Here is a 24334-nt window from a genome sequence, read left to right on the forward strand (position 1 = left end):
CCAAAGTAAGACAAACGGGGAGAGGGGTGTGTGTTGCAATTTTGCAAGACATCTCAAAGTGTTACCAGTGACAGCATCTAATCTGTTTTATCATGCTTTTGCTGCATGCATGCTCAAGTGTGCCCATTCTGTTTTGGTGAGAAAGACAAATTCTTTGTGTTATTTCAAATCATAATAATTACTCTCTTTCCAAACTGAGAAGTAAGGGGAACTTAGAATCATGCCACACAGCCATATTATAGCCTATAATTGTATTAACCACAAAATGGGCTTAGAGATAAAGCAGCATCAGTGTCAGGTGTACCTACTACCCAAATGTATAATTAACTTCATGTGTACAGCATGCTCTTACTATTGCAACAACAATATTGCTCTCTTCTTTCCAGGATGTCCTGAAGGAAGCCAAGCCTGCTGGCAAATCCTTTTCTGTTCTTGCAGGATAGTTTCAGACTGCTAGGAACCACACTTAAATATTGCCAAAACTGCAGCATTGTTAACTCCCCAATACTGCAAATCATGCTGAGTGTACAGAATAAAAATACGTCTAAAGTATTAGATGTACTTAGTCACCTACAAGAAGCAGATTTTGCAAAAAGCAAAGATTTTTTTTTTTTTAATGGAGAAATAGTAGATAAAGACTGAGCAGTAGAGAATGTTCTCCTAGCCAGGACTCAAGTGATAAGAAGGGAAATGACCCAGATGTGTCTCACTCAGTACTTTAGCAAGCAAGCCTCTATGGAATAACAAAGACATTAGATTTTGCCAACTGCATTTTAGTAAGATTTAACGCTCTGAGAAAATTATTACAGGAATTCTGCTTTCTAAATACTAAAGCTCTGCAAAGAAGTGGAAGTCTTCCAAATAGAGAAAATGGAAAGATCAACGCTGAGCAGAAGAGCCACATGTAAGCTAAAGGACCCATCTTCAGTGTGCCTTAAAAACTAATGATGCAATCACTCAGCTTATGCTGGAGTGGACATGTTTCAGAGAATTAAACTGGAAGTTTGTCTCCACCAAAACCACCCGCTTTCAACTCCTCCTCTTCAGAAAAACATGTATCTCAAAGCAGGCCCCAAAGCTTTAACTGAAAAGTCAACACACACAGGACCAGCTGTATGAATATGAATGCCTGGCAATTCTACTACACAGAACGCTATTTTCTGTGTTATTTTGGAAGCATGGTAAGATTTTAAACATTGAGTGATTTTTGTTTGTTCAAAAAACAAAAACCAAACACTTTTATAAAGCAACAAAGTGGTAAAACCTTATTGCTTACTGTACACATCTATTCTGCAGATAAATTATAGCAGGGCTAACAACTTTGAGGTTGCACAGAATGGGTTGGGTTGGAAGAGATCTTCAAAGATCATCTGGCTCCAACCACACTGCTGTAGACAGGGACACTCTCTATTGGACCAGGCTGCTCAAGGCCGCATCCAAGGGCATCCATGACTTCTCTGGGCAACCTGTTGCAGCGTCTCACCATCCTCGTTGTAAAAGTAATTTTCTTCTGTATGCCCAATCCAAGCCCACCCTCTTTCAACTTAAAACTGGTGCTCGTTGTCCCATCATTGCAGGGCCAGGTAGTAAGGACTTTCTTGACTATTATAATTTCAACAATGCAGAGGACAGTGAGAATAACTTCCAAGAGACAATATCTTTTTTTATGGTACACACAAGTACAGTTTTCATGTAACTATACATCTATAAATTAATGTTTTGAGAGGGAATGTGTGAGTGTGAGAGAGAAAGAAGGACTAAGTGTTCACTAAGAGGCTTGTTTAGGGCTGTGTACTAGTTTTCAGCTAAAACATTTACTTTTAAACTTCCCAGTATTTGGGACTCTGATTACAGATTACTTCTAAAAAAGAGGTTGCTGAACTCATAACCCAACTGGCCGCCCCACCTTACCAGACAGATGACAGAGTTGTTAATGAAGAGCTCTTGAAGCACTGTGGCTTACTGTCTAATGCCATGAAAAAGATGAAACACATCATGCCTCTCTAAAGCACTGCAAATATGAACTACTTCAGGTAGTTCAGAAGCAGGACATGGATGCAGTTCAGTGTCTCCCACAGGCAGCTACAGACTCATTTAGTGCAATACAGTCAGCCTTGCTGAGACCTTTCCTTCAATCCATTTTCTCCCTTCTGCTGACTGTAGGCAGAGGTAGAGGAAAGCTCAGGAGGTAAAGAACAGTGCCAGGGAACGGGACAACCCTTCTGCCCACTTTGAGCACAATGTTCCAACAGCTCTCCAGAAAGGAATGATGTCTGGCACACTGAACATGCCCACAAGAAGCGGTGGCAGTCAACACATGAGAATCAAGCCTTGGCAGTTGCTAACAAAAGCCCTGCTCACTTATTTCTCAGTGATCAAATACGAATGAAAATACCTGATTTTAAATTTGGCAATTCACACAAGTAGTCCTGGCATGGTTACATAGGCACCATCGTGATTTGACACAAAACACTCCCTGGTTCTACACTCACTGTCTCCTACAGTAATCAGTGGTTTCCTAAATCCACCCCTCCCCTCTCAGGGATGCAGATGAGGATGCACATAAAGAACAAAAGTTTCTCAGGCTGATTACTCCACCCTTTCCATCTGATTATCCTCATATTTCTTAAACCTTTCATTCATTCCTCTCAAGCAGCATGCCTTTCAGTATTACCCCTGGTAGCATCAAGCGCTGCTTGAAAAGCAGAGTGCTCAGACTCACGTGTTGGTAATTAATAATACTAATTAAAGATTAGTAAGAAGATGCACCCTTTAGTTAGAAGACCCACCCTTTACATACCTGTTTTATTTAAATCTGACATTTCAAAAGGAACAGTGTTGGAAGGTTAGACACCAGTCCATGGGCTCGGAGCTCTGTCTCCTCTGCAACAGTCATGCATACCAAAAGCAGAAAACAGAACTGGGAATGTAGATTCAGGCGCCAGAATAAGGACGCAATTTTCACTTGTCCCTGTTCCACAAACCATGCTTTCATTTTGCAATGGACTGTGGCTGCACTATTACCAGCAAATAATATCTCTACTATTTCATTATCTCTTAACAGAAACAACATTTCTATAGAAAGCTCTGACTGAAGGAATTAAAGAAACAATTCATTTTAGATCAACCCGCCTAGACTAACAACTAGGGGATGCCAAACTGTATCCTGTGAAAGAAACATTGCTTTTTCTCTGCTTTCAATAGGGATCAGGAGAAATTATGTATCTGATAATCACACAAAATGCAGTGAGTTGAAAAATAAACACACTGTAAACCAGAAACAGCAGGACAGCTCTCTGCAACAGTAAATTCTCCCTGTAAGCTTTAGCAGCTGTTCCGATCACCATAATCACGGCATGAATGAATCCTGAGCAAAGTACCTTCCATGTAAAATACAGGGATATAGTTTGTGGATACATATGGTGTACTGAGAGATACATCTGCAAATAAATGATACACTGCAAATTTACACAAGGACAGAACACACACACACCAATAAATTATATTTACACATGAATGCACACAAGCAGAATACAACTTTTGCCTTTGTACTAAAATACATCCCAGTTTCCTTAGTAGGATAACGTTATCTGCCAAAGTTCCTGCCTGACCTGCAATCAAGCAACTAAGAAAATTCTAAATACTAGACACACCTGTGCATTTCTTCAGAAGCAGCCACAATTCAGCAATATCTTTGTAGAGCAAGGAGATCAGGCTTAAGGTCATGTTGCTTCTAATTGATTTAGAGCAAAATAGTTCCGTGGACAGTGACCTATTTATCCGTGAGCTCATCCTCAGTGCAAAACGAGAGCGCAAAACTCCATCTTTCACTCGAAGCCAAGCCACTGGGGGCACAATGCCTTTCTTCAAATTACATGCAGAGTAAGTGTGCCTGTCAGCAGGCTCAGAGGTCCTCCAAAGGGCTTGCTGGCTGCTGGCTACCACTTCTTGTCTTCCTGCATAAAGCGCTGGCACGCATTAGATGCAAGCTGTTTGCTTCAAATATGAACACATGCACTGTTCAAACATTATCAGAGTAAGAATGCATTAAAAAATTAATCCTAAGTGTGCCTTGTCAAAAACCCCTCCCTTTAAAAGGTCTAGTTCTAACAATGGTATAGTAAATCTAGTATTATCATATTTTTCTACCACCCACTCCCACTCCACACAGAGAAATTAACTGCCTTTTTCCCCATGAACCTTTGGCTAGAAAGCTCCCCAGAAATACAGTCAGCTTTTCCTGTTGGTAAGGGAATTCTCACCCACATGTCTTTAGGGTGTTTTCCTTGGTGGGAAACCCATCAAACACCTGTTCCTTATGAAAGAGCCTACCCTAAGCAGCAGGAGCTAACCAAAAGGCATTCTACTAATGTGACTTTGCAAGTGGAAATACACTGAAATCTTATGAATAAGACAATGGAAAATAAGGCAACAAATGACAAAATTAACTAGAACAGAAGTATTCCATACAATCTTTCAGACATGAATGCTGCATGGACTTGCTTTACCTGATCCTTTAAAGTAATTGCCCAGTGACAGACTACCTGTTAATTAATACACTTGAGATTAGTTATCAGCCATTCAGACTCACTGATACTAAGAGTGAGCCAAGGAGTACGAGTGACAGCAACAGCCATATGAAAACAAATGGATTGTTTTTCTTCACTTCACAGTGTTATAAGAGTCCTCTCCCAACAAGAGAGGTCAAGGAAAGCGGACAGCGAGGATAAAAAGCTTGAATTGATGGTTGCATCTGTTCACAAAATCCCATTTACAGATGGGAAAAAGCTCCATTTCTGCATCGGCACTCCCAGCCATCAACCAATCCATAAAAGCAAGCCAAAACAAACCCAGGTCACTCACAGACCACGCTAGAGGTTATTTTCTGAAGCACTCACATCCCTGTTCCCACCCCTCATCTGCCATGGGGCAGGAACTGTTGATAATCCCACACCAGTGCGATGTATTCTAACAAATCTACCATCTATATAAGCAGCTCTATTCAGTGCACGACAATAATATCTGACCTGAAGAATATAATCATGGTAATTTATTTTCAATGCTGCTGATTCATTTTGGGGTCATTACGTTTTGTAGCAAGCTAAAACACAAGAGTTTTTTAAGCAATATCAGATGTTTTTAAATAAAGGTAGACTTAAAAGAAGCGACACTCCTTAGAAATATTTTCCTTAACTATTCTGTATTTTATGAGTGATTAGCACATTAGATTGTGCAGAGAGTTAAAAATTAGTGAATGAGTCTTCCCACCACTCCCACAAGTCATGTAAATACTCTCACATGTGAAAGCTGAGATGGAGCAGGTGACCTCTCTCAGATCAGGTAACAGCATCTGTTGCACTGTCAGACACAGGATCTATGTCTCGGCTCTAAGCCCAGACTCCCTCCTTTCCAGGACAGGCACCTAACCCGCTGGGTGGAGCGTGCTCCCAGATCACTATCATGACTTGTATCACTATCATGACTTGTACTCCTCAGACAAATATCACAATTCACAGCATTTTTATTTCTGGCTGTTGCGCTACAGCACGGCTCCAGGAAGAACAGTCTCAGATACCTGATGCAATACACACACTGATATTAACTTCGTACTTACCAGCACCAAGCTGGTATCAAACAGTGGGCAGAGAGTCCACTGCAATATGCTTGGCTGACCAGATACTTCTGTTGGTGGCAGCATGGGCTTGGTGTCACCTGCAGCACAGCATGCAGGAAATATAACCCTTATCATCTGATTGGTAATAAATGATGACAAAGCAGAGACGGGAACGCTTTCCAAACGTCCATAGAGAGGGAGAGGAAGTTTTATAGCCTTCCTTCAGAGATTAAATCCAGGCAAAAAAGGAGCTACACCCTTCTTCAGATAGGAATCACTCCCACCTAGATCCACACAATAAGATCCAGGAACCTGATACTTTGGCAGGCTGGCTACTTTCTTAACAAAAAAAGAAATACAAAACCAAAAAATCCTCCATGAATGTAAAAGAGGAAAAACAATGACATGTATAAGATGTTGGTTGTGCTTCTTCTCATTGTCAAGACAGAGGGGAACTACAAATCCTTGTATTAATCAACAATGACTGCTCCAGAGTCCCTTCATGTTATACCCAATGTGGACAACCACATTTTAACAGGCTTTTGCCTTCAGATTTCACAGCAGAGAAAACAGTGAAATCAGTCATTCAGGTGAAAACCTAATGCTAGTTTAAAAACAATGTAATTTCTTGGATTAGCAGTCATCTTCCAGGCTCCCACCTAGATTACTCCTTCCTAGCCTTGAATCTCCACGCCCCACAGTTATGCATAACATAGAATCATGGAATGGCCTGGGTTGGAAGGGACCTAAAAGACCATCTAGTTCTAATCCCTGTGCCATGAGACACTTTGCAACCAGGTTGTTCAGAGGTCCATTCAACCTAGCTCTGAACACCTCCAGGGAGTTTTTTTCCAGATTGATTCAAGATGTAATAATGTCTGTGGCTAAGAGCACCAAAATAAAGCACTCTCTGTACCAATCCTGTTATCTTTCAATCTTGACCAACCTTCACCTCCCTCTTTTAGAGACCAGTGTCTCGAGACTTAGCAACACACATGAAGAAAAAGTACAAACAGAGAGCTCAGTGTTTGCTGTGGAGGAGCCTTGGAACCCGTCCCCCACTCTGCTGGAGGGACAGAAGCCCACGGAGTGCCTCTACGAACTTGGTCTCAGATGCTTGGTTAAAAGGTGTTCAGACAAAGGTGATTTTTCTCCCTAGCAGTTCCATTCTGCACAGAAAGCTGGGCTGATGGGCACCTCGGGAAACACTCTTCTGGTACAAGAGGGTTCCAGCCAGTAACTAAATAGCTCTTTTTGTTAGCACTCTATTTTGGACTGAGTGCATGGGAGAAATTTTTGCTCTGTGGTTATAATACCTGGATTCCTTGCTGTGCATTTCAGAGAAGAGCAGAAAGAAAGAGCAAAAGTATTGAAGCAGAAAACCTTACCCTGGCTTTCATGATCCAGCTTAAAATAGAACCAGAGAGGAGAATTGTGCTATGTGGGCATGCATGTTAGCAAGAAGACTTTAGGGCAAATTTAAGCTCTATTAAAACACAAAGAAGCAAGAGCCCTCCTGAGAAAATCCTGGTGGGCACGAGAGTATGTATTTATAAATGCAAAGAAATTAATTTCAACTCCACTCAAGCTCAGAACTCGGGTTAATTCTCCCTCCCACCTCAGCATGGGATGTGAGTGACAGGCTCCAGCCTGCAGAATGGAGGAAAACACTGTGGGAGAAGCTGTTAAAGGATGGATGCAAAGTCAATTGAGGTTAAAGACTCTGTTATCCTAGTTTTATGAAACCCAGAGAAGGAAGCTACAACTGTGGCTTAAATATATAAGATACTGCACCTGCTTTATAAAGTATATGCAAGTGTGCAGCATAAGGGTGGCAATGTTCATGGTAAAGGATATTAAAGTCTGGCAAGTTCAACATTAAAATACAATTATTAAACATATTTTTCCTTCAGGGGTGCTGTACTTAGCAAAAAGCACACCAATAAAATAATGTGGCATTCAGCATGACAAGAGCCATCCTTACAGGCTCATCCTTAGTACAATGCAAATGTATATTCTCTTAAAAAAAAAACCCTAGCAAAACACACCTAACTCACACCTGTAGCTGCAGAATTTATAAATTTGAGGGGTTTTGAAGACATGGAGCAATTTGATGCATAATCTGTTGGCTTCTCATTAAGCATACTAGACTATTTAAAAGCTCCATTAATTTTCTTCTTCTAATCCTTCTTGATGTTTTTTTTCAAAGAATGGATGCAAAAGAGGTTTCATTCTTTTTGAAGTCATCAAGCATTCAAGATTTACAATTCTGTCTGGTTTACATCAAAGGATTCCAAGGATTAAAATTAGTTTATACATCCATTATACACACACACACAAACATGTATGTTTGTATAAATCCATTCTACTAAGCAGCTTGTTAAATCTTCACACAGCAACAAAACTAATTTTGAAACTCCTTTGGCAATTTTTTATCGTGGATGCTAAGTCATCAAAAAAGGTCCCTGCATGATATCAAAACTTAAATTCAAGCAAGTACAACCAATCAAAAATCATGGTTAGGAAACAACAATAAAAAAACCAATTACAACTTCCACGCATGAAGAAATACATTCTTTCCATTGAAAATGAGCATGCTGGAAAATACAAATAGTTGCTGGAGCACCTTAAAAGAAAAGGATGCTGTTCAATCAAAAGGCTGAACCCTGTACTATCTTTCAAAAAGATAATGCCTGGAAAAAACACAGGGAAAGTTGCTGAGAAATTACATCTTAAAGTACACTTTGCACTGTAAGACAATAATAACCTTCAAAGTTTTGAAAATTTCACATCCTTCATACCAGGTATCCAAGAAATAAACCAAAAGGCAAAAGAACATGTCAGCAATTTTTAAGGCAGAGTAACACCTTACCAAGGATGGTACTTCTCTGGCCTCCTGATTACCCTTAGGTAGTCTGGAGGCCCGTCTGACTTCCCTAAGTCCATCACAGAAGCCTGGCCACTGAATGCAGTTATCACACATCTGTTTCAATTTCTAATTTAAAAATTACATATTTCTGGTGTTCTGTGAACTGAATTTTAACCAGTTTATACTTTTTTATTTACATGTCCTTTCTAAAGAAGCTCCCTCACAAGTCTTTAATCATAGGCCTTTCCTTGGCTTTGCTGCAGGGTTTACCAAGGTTTCTTCTTTCAGAGACACACAAAAACTGGACTTTTTTCAGTAATAATTTAATCACACAGGAATTACTAGTAAGCACTTTATCCTGCAGTATTTAGTGACAGTTCCCTCTGTCCACAGCTGCAAAGCCAACAAAGAAATGGATGTGACCTTTTTAACTCCCCAAAGAGCAGCAGTGCCAAAACAGATACTGCTGTCCAGGAGAAGAGGACCTCTGGCTTGGGGCTCAAGGTTGCTGCAGTGGTGTTCAAAATCCAGAGGCAGGAGATTGCAGTCTAATGACAACTGAAAACTGTGATTAAAAGTGGAAACCAAATCATTGCTGAGCTTGGACAGAAGGCAGGACTAAAATTCGGAAATATCAAGAGGATGAGATCCATTTTTATACCAGCAGTGGGATTAAAGGAGCAAATGAAGTAGAAAAAAATTAGATATGGAGTTAAGTGGTAGCAGAAAGGAGAACTCAACAGTGAGCAACAACAACAGAAACACATTATGAAAGCAGCACAGGAATTAAAATTAGGAAAGGAAAACCAGGTTTATTATATATTCTGAAACATATATATTAGTAAGAATATTAATTCAGTAAGCAAGGAAAATCAACAGAGACCACTACAAACAATGAAGTGCTGTGCCACAATCACAAATACATTTATAGCCAAAGTATAAAATAAAACATTGTCAGCAATAGGAAACTCTTTTTATGACACCTAAAGTAGACAGAATCTTTTTTTTTTTCCCCCAGTTGAACAAGATACTCAGGAAGCAGAAAAACTTTCAGGTCAAAAGTTGTGGGAGAACCGGTTCCAAAGAAAATATCATATGCTCCTGTAATACTGATGAGCACAGATAAAGGCTACAAAACTATTTATTACAAAGGAAGGAAAGGAAAATTTGCAGAAACCGTCATTTCCAAAAATCCATAAAGAGCAAACAGGACAGAGAGCCAAGAAGAGAGACCTGGTTTTGATGTGAGGCAAAATTAAGAGCTAAAAAAAAATTCATTCCTTCACATCTCTAAAATAATCAACTGGGGTGGGTTTGGACAAGTTAATTATGATATTTCAGTACTGAAGGATTACTCATAGCTTCAAATGGAATAGAAAAAAATCTGGTTATAAGATCGTATCATTACTTGTCATCTTAGATTGGAAAATATCAGCAAAATTCTTCAGAATGGGCCATTAACCTGAAGTCCTTCTTACACTGCATAAATCTGACCCACACTGTTGTGAGATTTCACTTTAAAATGGTAAAATCTACATAACTGATAGGATAAAAATGCCACTGTCTTCTTACTTATCAAGGCTGTTTTGATTTTGACTCATGATTTGGAATTTTTGTGGCCTAGGCATGCACACTGCAGTAAGCTGTCTGTGGCTGTGCAACCCACAAAGTCCCCACACATGGGAAAAGTGTGAAAAAATGCAAGCAAATGCACTGAGCAATCCTCAAAGGTCACCATTCCCCCCCACTTAAATATTTCCAAAATAGTATCTCAAATTCTTCCATTGCCAATTCTTTAACCCTCCGGGGCTTCAACAAGCTCCACAATTTCCTCAAGACAAGAAGATATTTAACAGCAGCAAAAGACAAGGCCATTTTCCACTGATCAAAAAGGAAAGAAGCAGAAAACAGGCCGACTTCTTCTGGAGAGGCAACCAGCAGAATTGCTTTTGGTTCTCAACAGAAATTCACTTCTTTTAAAGAAAGGAAGTCTCACTACAATGAGATAACACAACACCTTATCCCTTGTACTTAGCAGCACAATATTCTTGGTTGAATTTAGTCAGTGGAAAAGAGGTAAAGCTCACAGGAGTTGCTTTCTGTGGAAAGACATGACATAAATAACACCTGGCCTTTTTATTTTGTAGATGCAGGATTTTAAAGAAACTATTAACATACTATTTTTAAAGGCAGTGATTTCCTTAATGAGCCACTTCTATAAAATACTTTTAAAAAACCCCTAAGCCTGCAAAGAGCTGTTGTAACATCCATAAACAACTGCAGCACAGCAGCTGTAGCCATGTCCTGTTTCCAGTCTCCAGGATCCAAACAGGAAGCCTATGCCCTTACCTGATTGAAAAAGCAGCCAGTCCCTGCGATTTTAATCAACCTAAAGCAACATTCTTCTTCTTTTCTAGTCTCCTGGGATGCTTCCTGGCCATTCAGGGAAGCAGTGTGGAGGACAAGCTTTTTAACAGCAGCATTACCTTCATTTTCCACATTACAGCCAGCTACTTGCCCTGCCACTGTATTTGCTTTTGGCCCAGGTGTGACAGCGCAGGCTGGCTTGCAGCGTGAGACAACAAAACCCCACCTCTGCCAAGGGTGGTTTATGAGCACCAGCCTCTCATCAGGCTGGATTTTTCAGCACACCTTAAAAACCTTCACACTATTTTGAGATGAGCAACAGCAGAAAGAGATGTACCAGCCATGTAAGAGATGTAATTATCCAAACTTACATACACTTGGCAGCCCACCACATCAACCTCCCAACCTCCACCAATTAGGAAGTCACAATTAGCAGAAAGCAATGCTTCTGGGGTCCCCTGCATCTGCAGCTCTGGGAAAATGCCTCAACCCCAAGAGGCTTTTGAAACAGTTTTGTGTTTCTTCTCCTTTCCATAAGGAGAATGAAGATGTAAAGAAAGATGAAACAAAGGCCAAAGAGCAAATTCCACCTGTTCTGACAGATGCAGGAGCTGAACTAATGCCCATGAATCTCTCAAGAATAAGATACAACGGAGACACAACTCCCAGCCATTTTTTCTGCTCTTCCTCTTTTTGACTCTGCAAAAAAACCCATTTATTTTCCACCAGCTCCTGCCTTCCCAAGTGCGTACCTGATTAGTTCAACACAATTTGAACTGAGCTCTTACCCCTGTATTTACACTGAGTGAAAAAGCACAAGGCAAGTGGATCAAAGGTGAGGGCACTCTTTGTAGCTCCCTGCTCTGGAGTGACAGCAAATGAGGCCTCTTCAGATCTCATCCTACAGCCCACCTTTGAAGTATTTAACAGTGTCTTTTTAACATGACAGATTTTATGTCCATTGCCAAAAGCCTCCATCTCTCCATGCTCAAACACAGCACGTCCTGCAACCGCTGCTGCTTTCAGTCCCACACTGCAGCACTTCAGCCAACGCTGAGCTCTCACAGACACCTTTCCAGGACGTCAAATGCTCAATACCAAGGATAACAAATGCAGATACCCATCCAGTTCAAATGATCAGCAAAGAACCAAATATACTCCTCAGACAAACAGAACAACAGCAAAGTAGTATTAAGAGTATTAAAAGTACCCCCACTTTCCAACAAGGAATTATTTGCTGAACTGTATTTTTGAGAGAAGTTTCAGGGTAAGAAATTGAAACTTTCTCCAGAAAATATCTTGTACACACTTTTTCAGAGCATTTAGGGGTGTAAGGGGCCCTCAAATATTCAATTTTTTTCCCCATTCTGAGTCTCTGGAAACCTCCATCAGTTCTCAGGATTTCTTCTCCAATGGAATGTCTTCTCCTGTGCTATGAACAAATATGAAACAGCTTACATATAACACATATTCAAGTCCCTGCTGTTACTTGCATGTAATTCCCTAGGGTACAAAAAAAACCAATGCATATCTTATTTTTAATAACCCTATTTTATTAACTTGTAGCTCAGCTACAAACAGGTATCAGCATATGTTAGTCTCCACAAACCAGCAACAAAAAGCTTTGACTTCATTGAGCTTATTTCATGTTTTCTTCTTCTGGCAAGTAGAAAGAAGCTCTCATTGCACCTGAGTGGAAGGAAAAAACTCAGCTCTGTTATGAGGTTGCCCAAAGCATTTGCAACTGCCTGGCACCTCCTGGCAGCTGAGTGGTTTTTAGCTTCAGCCAGCCCCGCCGGGGTGAATTCACAGGCATTAAAGGTTTACAGGTGCAGCCACCAGCAGTTGGCTGATAAGAGCTTGTGCAAACACCCCTCTTGCAAGGAGCACTTTAGATCAAGCGCCCTGCTCTAAACCAGCAAACAAAGTTTTTCCTGAAGTCTAAATGCTGAGAAATAGATCTCATGCAAGCCTGTTCCCATCTGTGGCAGCAGTTCCACCGAAGGTACTGCCTCCCATGCAACAGCAGAGATTGGCAGCTAATCAGTATATTTCTGGTGTACTCCACAATTTGGCACGCTGCAACCCAAAGCCTACTTTGTCACGTTTTCTCTGGTTTTATATTATTGTTTTACACCCCATTGCCTCCTCTCACTCACTTAACTGTTGTCACTGTGCTCTAAAACATGTCTTCTCTCCCTGAAGCACCAATGCCTTCTGCAGGTTACAAGAGCAATCTCTGTTTTTTTATTTTCTAAAATAAACATGGTCACATAGAGGAAATAGTTTTAAAAATTTGAACTATTCAGGATTGAACAAGCCCATTGTTTGCAGAGGACACTTCAGGGCAGCAGCATGCTACCATGACTGTGCTATAGAGCATCCACAAAAATCCTGTGGACCACAAGGGTTCGAGGCTGGTGTGTGCAGGGACAGAGCATTCTCATTGTTTAAATGTAAACAATAATAATAATAGGGTTTTGTAACGCAGAGAAGGAAGCAAACTAATGTGGAAAACAGTTGTTATTACTCTGTTTATAACACCCTGTTCCCAAAAAATACGCTGGGTTACTTTGTAACGCTGAAGGGGATTAACTGAGGTGACCTGAAACTGGGCAAATGGCTGAAACCCCATCTGATAAGATGGGCTTGGGAATACCTTTTCTCTTTTTCACGCTGGAAGCATGCCAGAACGGAAAACACTGAGTGAACAATCCATAGCTCTTGTGACTGTAAGACTTTTATCCTTGAAAAAGAGGACAGACAAATCCCAGTTGTTTAGGGATTAAACACTGCCAAATGGTGGCTTGGGCACCTTCAGGGAGAAAGCTGTCACCTGAGTCCAAGCACATGATCCCCAAAACAACTTCCTGACACCTCAAAACATAAAGTACATTACAGATTCTTCCAACACACCCGAGTTCTCTGCATACAGTCTGATCTGTATTTAGACAACGGAATATAGAAAGAAATTTCAAGGACTGGGCCAAATCCCCAAATCCTTCTTTTAGCAAAGGCAAAGAAACAGGTTTTATTGGGAGCCACTAAGACAGTTTATTTGTTTTTAGGCTTTAATGCTAAAGGTAGATACCAGCAAACCTCCTTCAATGCTTTCAGTGAACGTAGCAGTAGAGGTGGTTTTGTGCTAAATTGGAGGTGTACATTACTCATACCTGGGAGCATGTTAACCAGCTTAGAACACCCCAAAAAACTTGGAATCTTGAAATTTTTTCACAAAGAACTGAGCCCTAAAATAACTCTCTAAAGGCAAATGACAACATCTGCAAAAATTATTATTACAACTTACCTTGCAGACAAAGAACATAATTTTCAATAGCTGGAAGTCAGAAAAAAAAAAATCAGAGACAGATCCAAGGTCAAATGCTATCAACAAAAAGGGGAAAAGTTTACACTGAAAGTAGCAGACACCACCTTTACTTGCACCTGAAGTCCTTAAACAGTCTTTGACAGCCATCATGGTAGATGACAAAAATGCACAGTCAAGTTAAAACGTCTGAAGACACTACAAGAGATTTGGATGGTAGAAGCTAGGGAGTTTGAAATGAGCCTTGAAGGTGAGCTGTGTTCTCTCCAGAAAGACGTTTCGAGTTTGTTTCAAAAATGCAGCTATAACAAACAGTATTAGAAAAGTACGGTTACTCTAATGTAAAAGGATAGAGGCAACATCTTGAATTCTTCATTTCACATACTACTTCTTTAAAAATATGTATTAATCCTTATCCACTTTCTCACACACACCTTTGGAATCCACCAAAGATGGTAAGAATTACTTAAGTGTTTGGCTAAAGCAAAGAAAATGTCTATTTTTTAACCATGATGTCTTAGAAATTGAAGAATATTCTGCTCCACAGACTCACTGCATGAGTCTGCTTGTGTTTCATGAAAGAAAGAAGACAAAAACAAAGCCAATATATATTGCAACTTTCATTCAAATAAAAGCATGAAAAGCAAGTAGCTCCTTCCCCAAAAGCCAAAAGATAAATGAGTTCTTCCATTAGCTCTCTGCCACAGAATCATATAAACTATATGTCACATACTTCTAAAGTGATTTTTCAGAGAAATAAATCAAGAGAGGGAATCATTCAGAGAACACAACTAAGCAATTATGTTAAGCTTGTCAGTCTGAAACTCCTAATGGTTCTCAGAATATAGCCCTGTCCTTATTTAGATTACAGCAGGTAATTTACACATCACAAGAGCTGTTGAAATCCAGGACGACTCTAAGATGAATTTTCATGAGACTTATACTGGACTCAATTTTTAGAAGTGTACTCTTGACTAACTGCTCACACCTGAGATTACAGCGTCACTCCCTCCCAACCACTCCACCTACTGCTATGGTTTGTTAAGTGGACAGAATTCCTTACTAAAAGACAATCGCAAGCCATTCCCACTGAGCCGTTCAAAATCTTCGTCTAACTCAGTCCTGGACTCACGTTTTTGTGACCTCTATTTAAAAAAGCTCCAAAATTTACTAGAAAATTTGAAGTTACAAAGAAGGTAAGACTGATAATAATTAGACGAGGCTGAGATTCACTGCATGCTGTCAACAGTGTAGGAGGAAAAATCTCATATTTTTTCCACCTGGTGGTAAGAAGGGAGAAGAAGCAGTCCCTACAGAAAATTTCCAGGTCCTTCACTTAGTTCTCTGGCCTCACTCCAAAAGGAAAGAATGAACTTACTCAACAGCCTGGTCCCTCACACTGAATTGTGAGCAAGTTGACAAACTCACAGTCAATGACACCAAAGACTGCTGACAGATACTAGTGAAAATTTAGGAGATGTAAAAAACAGAGCTGTCAGCAGCCCTTGGCCATTATTTTCAGAAAAAAACCACCAACTAACAAGACTGCAGAAGGTTTCATGTCATACTCGAGTCCAAGTGCAAGAAACAAACTCCTGATTAAAATAAAATCTTTTTTGGGATGTATTTTAGATCACTAAGCAAGAAATTGAAGACATAAAAGTTGCACTGATCTCCGCTTCCTGTTGGAAGAAGATGTAATGGCTCCAAACTAAGATAAAATAAATAAGAAAATACAAGAGCTAGCTTTAGTCAGGAAGTGCTGGAAATCTTACAATAAACTTTGATCCTTTTGGCTTGGGTTGCTTGAGCATGAGGCTGTGTGTGTTCGACCTTTTCAGGTAGGCTTAACCTCTGAGGTTAATTTGAAGATCATATGGGATTTTGTTAAACACTGTAAGCATACTCAGTAAGAGGAAGTAGTGCAAACCGTCCTATTAAGCACAACTTCAGCAGAACTAAACAGATTGCAACAGCACTGTTTGGCAGTTGAGATTGGCAACTTCTTGGAAGAACAATGAAGAAGATAAAGGGAGTAAATAAAGCTACATCCTGGCTCCAGGACTGGCTCTGCCCAGAGAGTAAATATCTGTTTGTTGACAATTCTCCACGTGGGAAAGCAAAAGTATAAGAAAAGCCAGTCATTTTAACTCGAAAATTATTGAAGCAAAGTCCCTCAGATCAGGACAACTCTAAGTTCTTTTTTTCACTACTGTATTTTTTTTCATATATTCTTCAGTGGCCATGAAAGCAGGAAAAATATTAATTCCTACTAGCTCACTGCCTATTATGGTATAACGTCATATATAGCTACTCCCTCTAGCTAAATGGGCTTTTCAAATAGCACTAATGGTCAGGAAGACATTTTTCCCCCATTTCAAGAGTCAAAGGCACAGTCAGATTTCATTTTCTGAGGATTCATTTTACAAGTACTGAAGTAATGGAACTATTTTTCACATTTTTTTCCTCCATTCTCAAGTGCAACCCTTAACATCATACAACAACAACCCCTTAGAATAGGTCTGTTCCCTGTAAGAAAACAAAGACAGCTTAAATCTTGGCAAACAGGGAAAAAGAGAGGCTGAAGAGGTCCAAGGGAGCAGGCTCATGGAGTTCAGTGTGGATCTACAGAAGAGGAGCCTAGAGGCACAGTCTTGCATTGCCCCTGCCCCCAGTTCTGTGTGCATGTCCCTTGCTCATTAGAGAGACTCTAAAAAGTCTTTGTGTTTTTGGAAGAAGTGGTGGTCTGTATAGCAATACCCCAAAACGTATCCCTTCCTTATTATGCACACAGCTGGAGAAGTAACATTGTTTCCTCTGAATTAAAGCACCAAAAATTTGGAAATAGTAACTTTTACAACAGCACAATTCAGAATGTTCTAATTGTATTCAAATAACTTCTTTAACATAAATAATAGGACACAATAAGCAGTTACAGGAATCTTGAGTGGGACCAATCACACAAATCTGCTGATAATTTCATGCTTTTCAGATATTTCTACTTTCTATCACAGCATGCATCTTAATGTATTGTAAAATACAATTCTCAAATCATGTATTTCCTTCACTTTTACTTTTTAACACACACACCAAAAAAAAGATTTTAATATTTTTTTAAAAAAGCCGGAAAAAGGGTTTAAAAAAAAAAAAGGAAGCTAAGGTCCCTCAGATTTATAGGATAGGTCAATACAGACACTTAAGTGAAGGAAGAAAAACATTTGCCGGTGTTGCTGAACTGGTATCTGAATAGTAATAACCTCTTTATCAGAAAACATATACTGAACACATCCCTATTAAATTGTATGATGATGCTCTGAAAATAATTTCAGGGAAGAAACAGTTCACTTTTGATGGACAGCCTGCCTGGGACCTTTTCCACAAGGATGTTAGCTATGACTGGTTTTGCTGATGTGCTCACTTTTCACCAAGTAACTTGCCTGAGCCAAATAGTTATTAAATAGTAATAAGTTTGAGGAATGCTGTCTGAAAAAAAAAGGTCTATAAAAACCTTATATGAAAATTTAAATCCTAAAATTCCTGATGTTTTACTTCCTTTGGGAAAAGGTTTTTTAAGTACAACCCAAATACTACTACCATTTACTACTCAGACTGTCCAATGATGTGTTTTCTATGAACAATGCGTTTTCAAGCATCAATGAGCTAGCAAAGTTTATATTAAGACTCTTGAAATACATGGGGGTTTTTGGCACATATAAAACATGTTTAAAATGTTTTATTAAAGAGCACAGCCCCAAGCCACACACCTTACACACCCCTGACTTAGCAGACTACACAGGTCTGTTTACATTTACAAGATCTAGGAGTTAAAAGTTAAGCCAACTTACCCTGCGCTACAAAGTCCAGCCATGAACACCATTCTGAGAAAAAATAATAACTCTTCATTTCTGCTACTGAAATTCCTCTCCGATCCATCATCAGAGAAGAAAGAGGTCCACTTTTCCCTTCCTCTGCTCAGAACAAACTGCCCTGAGAAGTTAAGGGCTTTTGCATTACCTGAACTTTGTTCCATAAATAAAACAGGTGGCACAAGATGACTTTACAAATATATTTTCTCCCACTAATGCCATTGTTCTTGTAATTATCTCTTTAATTATAGTGTTTTCCCCTCATCTCTCCGCCCTGAATATTTACAGACTGCTGATACACCCAGTGTCTGATACAGTATATATAAGCATAAGCCCTTAGCATACTGTTCATGTTAGGCTTTAACAAGGCAAAGCAAAACTGTTTTTCATGCAGATATTCACAATGCTATCTGGAACCAGTCATATTGCATTGCTCACTCACAGGTTCAGTTTATCACCTCTGCTATGGATTTACACCTAACTCTCTTCTCCATCTTTCTGATCGAAAAAGTGCAAGAGTATTTCAAGCAGGACAGGTCAATCAAAGTCCCAAGCTCAGACACTCAAAATCTCAAATGAATCCCTTTTAAACACCTTTATGCAGCCAGCAAACAAAGGCATGAATGCAGCACAGAGTAAACACAGCCTCACACACCTGGAACTATCTAGAGTGGGGACTAACAGTAACGAAGCTGTGGCAGACTTTAACTCTGACCAGAAATGCTAGTGTTTGCACAGGCTCCAGGCAGGCTTTGGCTACACTGAAGCCTTCAGGTACTTAAATATTTCTGCTATTTTTGTGTGTTCAGTCTGACATTTCCTGCATCCGCACATTAGTTAGCCTGCCCATAAGCTAACTCCCTCTCCTCTTACAAGAAGGCCTAATACCCCACAGAAATACTCATACAGCTTCAGGAAAAGATGTGCCACATCTACATCCCCTTGGCTGATACAGATGATGCAGAGGTGCTCTTCTCTAGACTCTTCTTCACTCTTTCTGGTGGATTATTCAGGTTATGGATTAACCAAGCTGTCTGACCCAGTACAAAAACCTATTAGTATGAGACACCCACATTACAATGCTGCTCTCTGTGCCTTTTCACAGAAGTTCTTTGGATTGGAAGGACCCTGTGACACAGACAGTCCCCTCAGCACCCATTCATCACACTCCTAGAGCTACACAGAAAAGAAATCCACCCTAGAGCTTCAGTCATTTTTGTCGAAAAACCAACCTGAATCCAGAGTGAAAAGATGCAGACGACAGGATGCCTCCAAAGATACTCCCATCCATACCACGCACAGCACAGAATGAAGACAGATGTCTCTGGCATCTCCCCTTGCCAGACTTGTTCTACAGCTCTGGCTTCAAGCTGACCTACTGTTCCCATTTGCTTAGAGAAAGCGAGAAGAGGGAGTATCTCAAAGCACGGTATCTGAGCACTGCGCTGGGATGCCCGTCACAAAGGGCCACAGCACCTTGGAGAATCTCCGCTGCTGATGGGAGACAGGTGTCCCCAGAGAAGTGCTCAGAGCCACAGCTTCCCAAGGCTGAAACCCTCCAGAAACCCACAAGTGCTGTCCCACCTGCTTGCAGTCAGAGATGAAGAAGCACACAGAAGGTACAGAGTCAGGGATGGATTCAGAAAACACAATGCTGTCTCACAGCACTCACTGTACCCGCCTGGGCCCTGCCTGTCCAGGCAGGAGGGGCCACATGGCACCTGGTCCCAAACGTCTGCATTCCAAAGAGAAGTGTCACCAGAGCCTGGGCTCAACCAGGGTGAGCAGATAAAGGCAACACAGCCTGCCCTGAGTAAAAGACACCTGCAGAGAACAGCACAATGAAGATTAGGCCAAGCAGGACAGATCCAACTGTCAACAAGCTGTAAGTAAATAAAGTCTGCTTTGTTAAAATGAAAATAAAACAGAGATGGATTTGATGAAGTAGAATGATTCTGGAAGCCAGCCCAGCTTCCCTTATTAAGGTAAATAAGGTAATGCAAAATCAATATATGAACAAGGACATTTATTGTTCAGTTAAATGTTTCTATATGCTATATTAAATATTTTAACATGCAGGGAAAAGATGAAGTGACAGCAAAGCACACATGCTCTCAGCAATTTCCAGAGATGCTAATGAAGAGAGAACCAAGCCTTGTGAGACTTGGCACAACAGGACAGAGCGGCTCAACTTTGTCACAAGGAGAAGACAGGTGCATACATCAAGGGATTCACAGAATCACAAGCACATTTACTTTGGAAATACATTCTGCCAAAATTGTGATTTCACCCAGCATAGCTACAGGACAGAAATGTTCTCAGGCTGGAATACCTCTCCCTTTCCACAGTCTACAACTTTGATCCACCTGTGTAGCATTTGTCTGCAAGTGCCACTGAAAGCTGAGGTTTGCTACCAGGAAGGCGGGAAAACTCGTATCCGTCCAAAAGGCCATAAACCACCTTTGACCAAAACAATGGAGTAATTCTTACTGGAGATACAAGGGTAACATTAAAAGCTTGTAATTGCTTTCCTACTGTCAACATAAAATGGGTAACAGGAAGGAAAGGAAACAGAATTTTTGCATACTTGAAGACTTCAAACAGAAAAGGCTGCCACATGATCAAAAAGAGTTTTGGAATAATAATAAAGATGGGTGGGAGACAGAACAGACAGCTTCCCACAGAAACATACTATTTTCTGACTACACACACACCTCTAAATAGTGAAAGGAAGATGTAAGTAAGACATGATTGTATAGCATTATAAGATTTATATTAAGGATCTTGGTCTAAAGGAAATGATGCAAAAATTAGGAATATCATCTGTTAGAATGTGGTCAATATATTAAATTTGTGTTTTTCTGCTATGTAATCAAATGCTTTGCCTATACTTTGGACTAGCTTCAATCCATTAATGAATGGCCAGCAGGTGCTTGAAACTCACAAAAACATAAATATGATAAAATATTTGGTGAAAGTAGTGCCTTTTATGGCTACACTACGGATTTAACTGTGGCGTGAGGGTTACCAAATTATAGTTGAATCCTACATGAAAGTAAGACTGAAATTTGAAGAGACTTTGTTCTGTTTTGCTTTACAAGATGGCATTCTATACGGTTAAAATACTACTAAATTTTTCCTGATTTTTCTTTACTGTTATTAACAGCAATTCACATAATTTTTTTTCTAGTCTCAGCTGAATAGAATTAATTGCGAGATTTTGATAACTTACTAGTAAGCACTCCTAGAAGTACCAAATCTTGGCCTCACAAACTTGCCCAGAACTGGTAAGTCAGGAAAGGTGAAATCTTTACATTTCAGAAGTTATTAAAAAAAAAAAGTTTATTAAAAAACCCTTATAATTTTAATTCCAAACACAAGAGATAACAAAAGACTCAGTGAGCATAGCACAAATGAAGGTATAAGGAAATAAATCACCAGAAAGGCATTTTTCTCTTTGTATTTTTTTTTCTAAGAGTAAACAACATCAAGTAAAGGAATACTGAAAAGCCTTTAAAATTAACAAAGGTAGCTTAGTTTAAGTTGATGAAGATTTCCAAAATAATTTTTAAAAAACCAAAAAAGTTCCTTTTCTTTTTTTTTTTTTTTAAGATCATAATAGGTCACTGTGCATAAAATAAAACAATAAAGTTTGAATTAATTACTGAAAAATCTGCTTCTGCTTATCTTAACCAGTCAGGGTTAACTCATTTCAGAGAAAAAGAAAAAACAAAATGTAGCTTTACTAAACACAAAGATTATGTAATTATCAGTTGCACTAACACATACTGCATGAAACAGATTTTGAGACTGAGTAGCAAAGTCCTAAATTTAGTGCATTACAGATGTGATCAGAGGCTCCTTGATTTTTTTAAGTACAGTTATAAATATTTTCTTCTGCATAACTAGATTCATTTTTCAGGAAAGGAATACTCAAGCAATGTTCTTCTAGAATATAAAAGGAGGGCTGATGCAAAGCTTTCAAATCTATGTTAGATACTGTCATACACCTGGAAATGCAAGTAAAGACAAGGTATGAAGTTTTTTTCCAGTAGGTACTGGTGACAGAGAGTAATTACTATCATGAGCAGCACCTAATATTGATAAAGATTTGTATTTTTTAACTGTAACAGTTGCTGGATCCCTATATGAGTACACTTTCAGGAAAAAAAAAAAAAAAAACCAAACAAAAAAAACCAACAAAACAAAACCACTAACACTTGCTCCTGCAAGAATCATCAGCTGAAAGACATCAGTAACACAAATCCTAGGCTGCTTACTGCTCATACTAACTCACATACTGCTCCAGTTTAGCTGCAACATTCTGTGTACACGCACATCACACTATAGGATCACATATAAATTCACCTCACCAGAGCTTATTTGATGTGGGTTATTTCTTGAGTGTCTTCTGCCATGAGGGATTTGGAAGAATCTTTGTAGGATCCTAAGAGGACTTTCATGTCCTTCCCTTAAAAGGCGCCGTTGAGACATAGGTGTATCTTCACCAAACTATTCAGCAAAGGAAAAAAAAGATCTCCTCTGCAGAATTACTCTCTTTTAACACACTGGAAAACACTCTGATTTTGTTTTTAAATGTCAATGGAGTGTGAAATTACTTTGTCAAATTCAGATGATATTAAAAAGTTATGAAAAAGGCCTCAGATTTAAAGTCCTGGAAGAGTGTGCAGTGCAGTTATTTGTATTGTATACGCTTTTCTTCAGGAACCGATATCTAGTTCCATTAGAAAGGAAAAAGAAAGATTAGTTGCAGTTAATGCACTGAAAATACCAAGATATCTTCTGCATGAAGCTGCAACACCCTCTCAGGTCCTAGCACGCTGCACCCAGCAGACAGGACATCTTGCCACAGCTTCAGCCTACTTTCAGTGTGATCAGTATGAATAAAAAAGTCACAGCTCCTCACACAAGCAGGTCAGACTGGCAAGTGACATTTTAAGCAAATAAAAAAAGGTGCAAAAATGTCTCTATTTTAGTGTTTCGTCCAAAATAACTATATCCAAACTAACAGCCCTGTGCTGTTTAGGATGAAGGAAAGCCCCCACAAAACATCCAGGTTGTCAATGCACTCCAGCCATACAGAGAGATCCAGCAGCAGTGCTCATCCCAAGTAGCTGGAACAATCACAACTGCACAATCACCTCCTTCTTCACATCCTTCTCCTTAATGTGCGGGATGTCCAGCTGTTGCAAAGAAACTCACGAGATTTCTCCTGAAGAAAGGCAAGTTGAACGTCTTTAAAGTTTACAGTCTTACTCCGCACTCCAAAGACAGAAACCTCCCACTGACACTTGCTGCCTTTCCTACTTTGTCTCAAGAACCTGGTATCCTTCAGGAACAAGTGCTATGCTCATGCCAGAGAATCAGAAGAAAATACCATTGTGAATTCAATGCTGTCAATTAGAAACTCCTCTTCAGCTGGTTTGCCCAAAGTTAGGCTCTCATCATCAATACAACTCCTCTCTCTCCCCCTGTATTTGCTCAGAGGACTGAGCCCTTCGAAGGCAGAGCCCGTTTCCAGAATATGTGAGCAGAGAGGTCTTACGAGAAAAACCTGGGTCTTCCTGGGAGTTAACAAACAGCTAATAGGAAGGAAGGGAGGGGAAATGAATCCCAGGCTTTCTTAAAACATATCAGGAAACCCTACACTGTCTGCTCCCCCTGTCTCTTTCAGCACAGGAGAGAGGAAATTGATAATGCTGCTTTATTTGGCAGACAAAATTTTCCTCTCAATTCTGTTTAACTATGTCCTGTTTGGCCACAGATCTGCCGTTACCCCAATATATACCAAATATATGTTCATGCACATCACCCTGAAGAAGAGCTTTAAATTATGATGTATCTATTACTCTGAAAGCAAATTCAAACAGACAAACTTTAATTAAGTCACTTTGAAGTAAATATTAAATACCCTATTACAAAGTATTAGTTTGCATACACTGTGTTAACAGAGGAGAATTGTTACAATCCTAGCAGGAAGAAGGTTCAACTTTCGACATGAAATCATGGACAAATGTGACAATCTTGAAATGTGACAACCAAGAAAAGCATTTTTAAAAAAATTAAGAACAGATGAGTTTCATGCAAATATCACTTGTTTTGCAAATTCAGTATATCAAGCAGATGGACCACTGCATCTTGCAGCTGTGCTACATGCTCTGGATCAAAGGCTTTTCAAACTTATTTAAGTACCCAGAAATGGATAGGAAGGAAGGATGGGAACAGCCTAGTGGTGGAGCACCACCATGATACACACTGCCACTGTACTGTAC

General features: G+C 39.7%; 1 protein-coding gene across 14 annotated transcripts in view; it reads right to left on the minus strand.

The window, feature by feature from the left end:
* The window catches only part of MCF2L (MCF.2 cell line derived transforming sequence like), a 156726-nt gene that overhangs the window by 74131 nt on the left and 58261 nt on the right, over positions 1–24334 (minus strand). Inside the window, exon 1 of one of the 14 annotated variants that reach the window (XM_038156550.1) lies at positions 22415–23845. The exons of 12 other annotated variants lie outside the window; for them this stretch is intronic. In XM_038156550.1, coding sequence (XP_038012478.1) covers positions 22415–22535 — 121 coding nt within the window. In that variant the 5' untranslated portion in view covers positions 22536–23845. Of the gene's footprint in view, positions 1–3653; positions 5911–22414; positions 23846–24334 lie in introns of those variants that run through there. One more of the 14 variants, XM_038156543.1, reaches the window with a different exon arrangement.

This window comes from Motacilla alba, chromosome 1 (assembly GCF_015832195.1).
Source record: "Motacilla alba alba isolate MOTALB_02 chromosome 1, Motacilla_alba_V1.0_pri, whole genome shotgun sequence".
Lineage (NCBI taxonomy): Eukaryota > Metazoa > Chordata > Aves > Passeriformes > Motacillidae > Motacilla > Motacilla alba.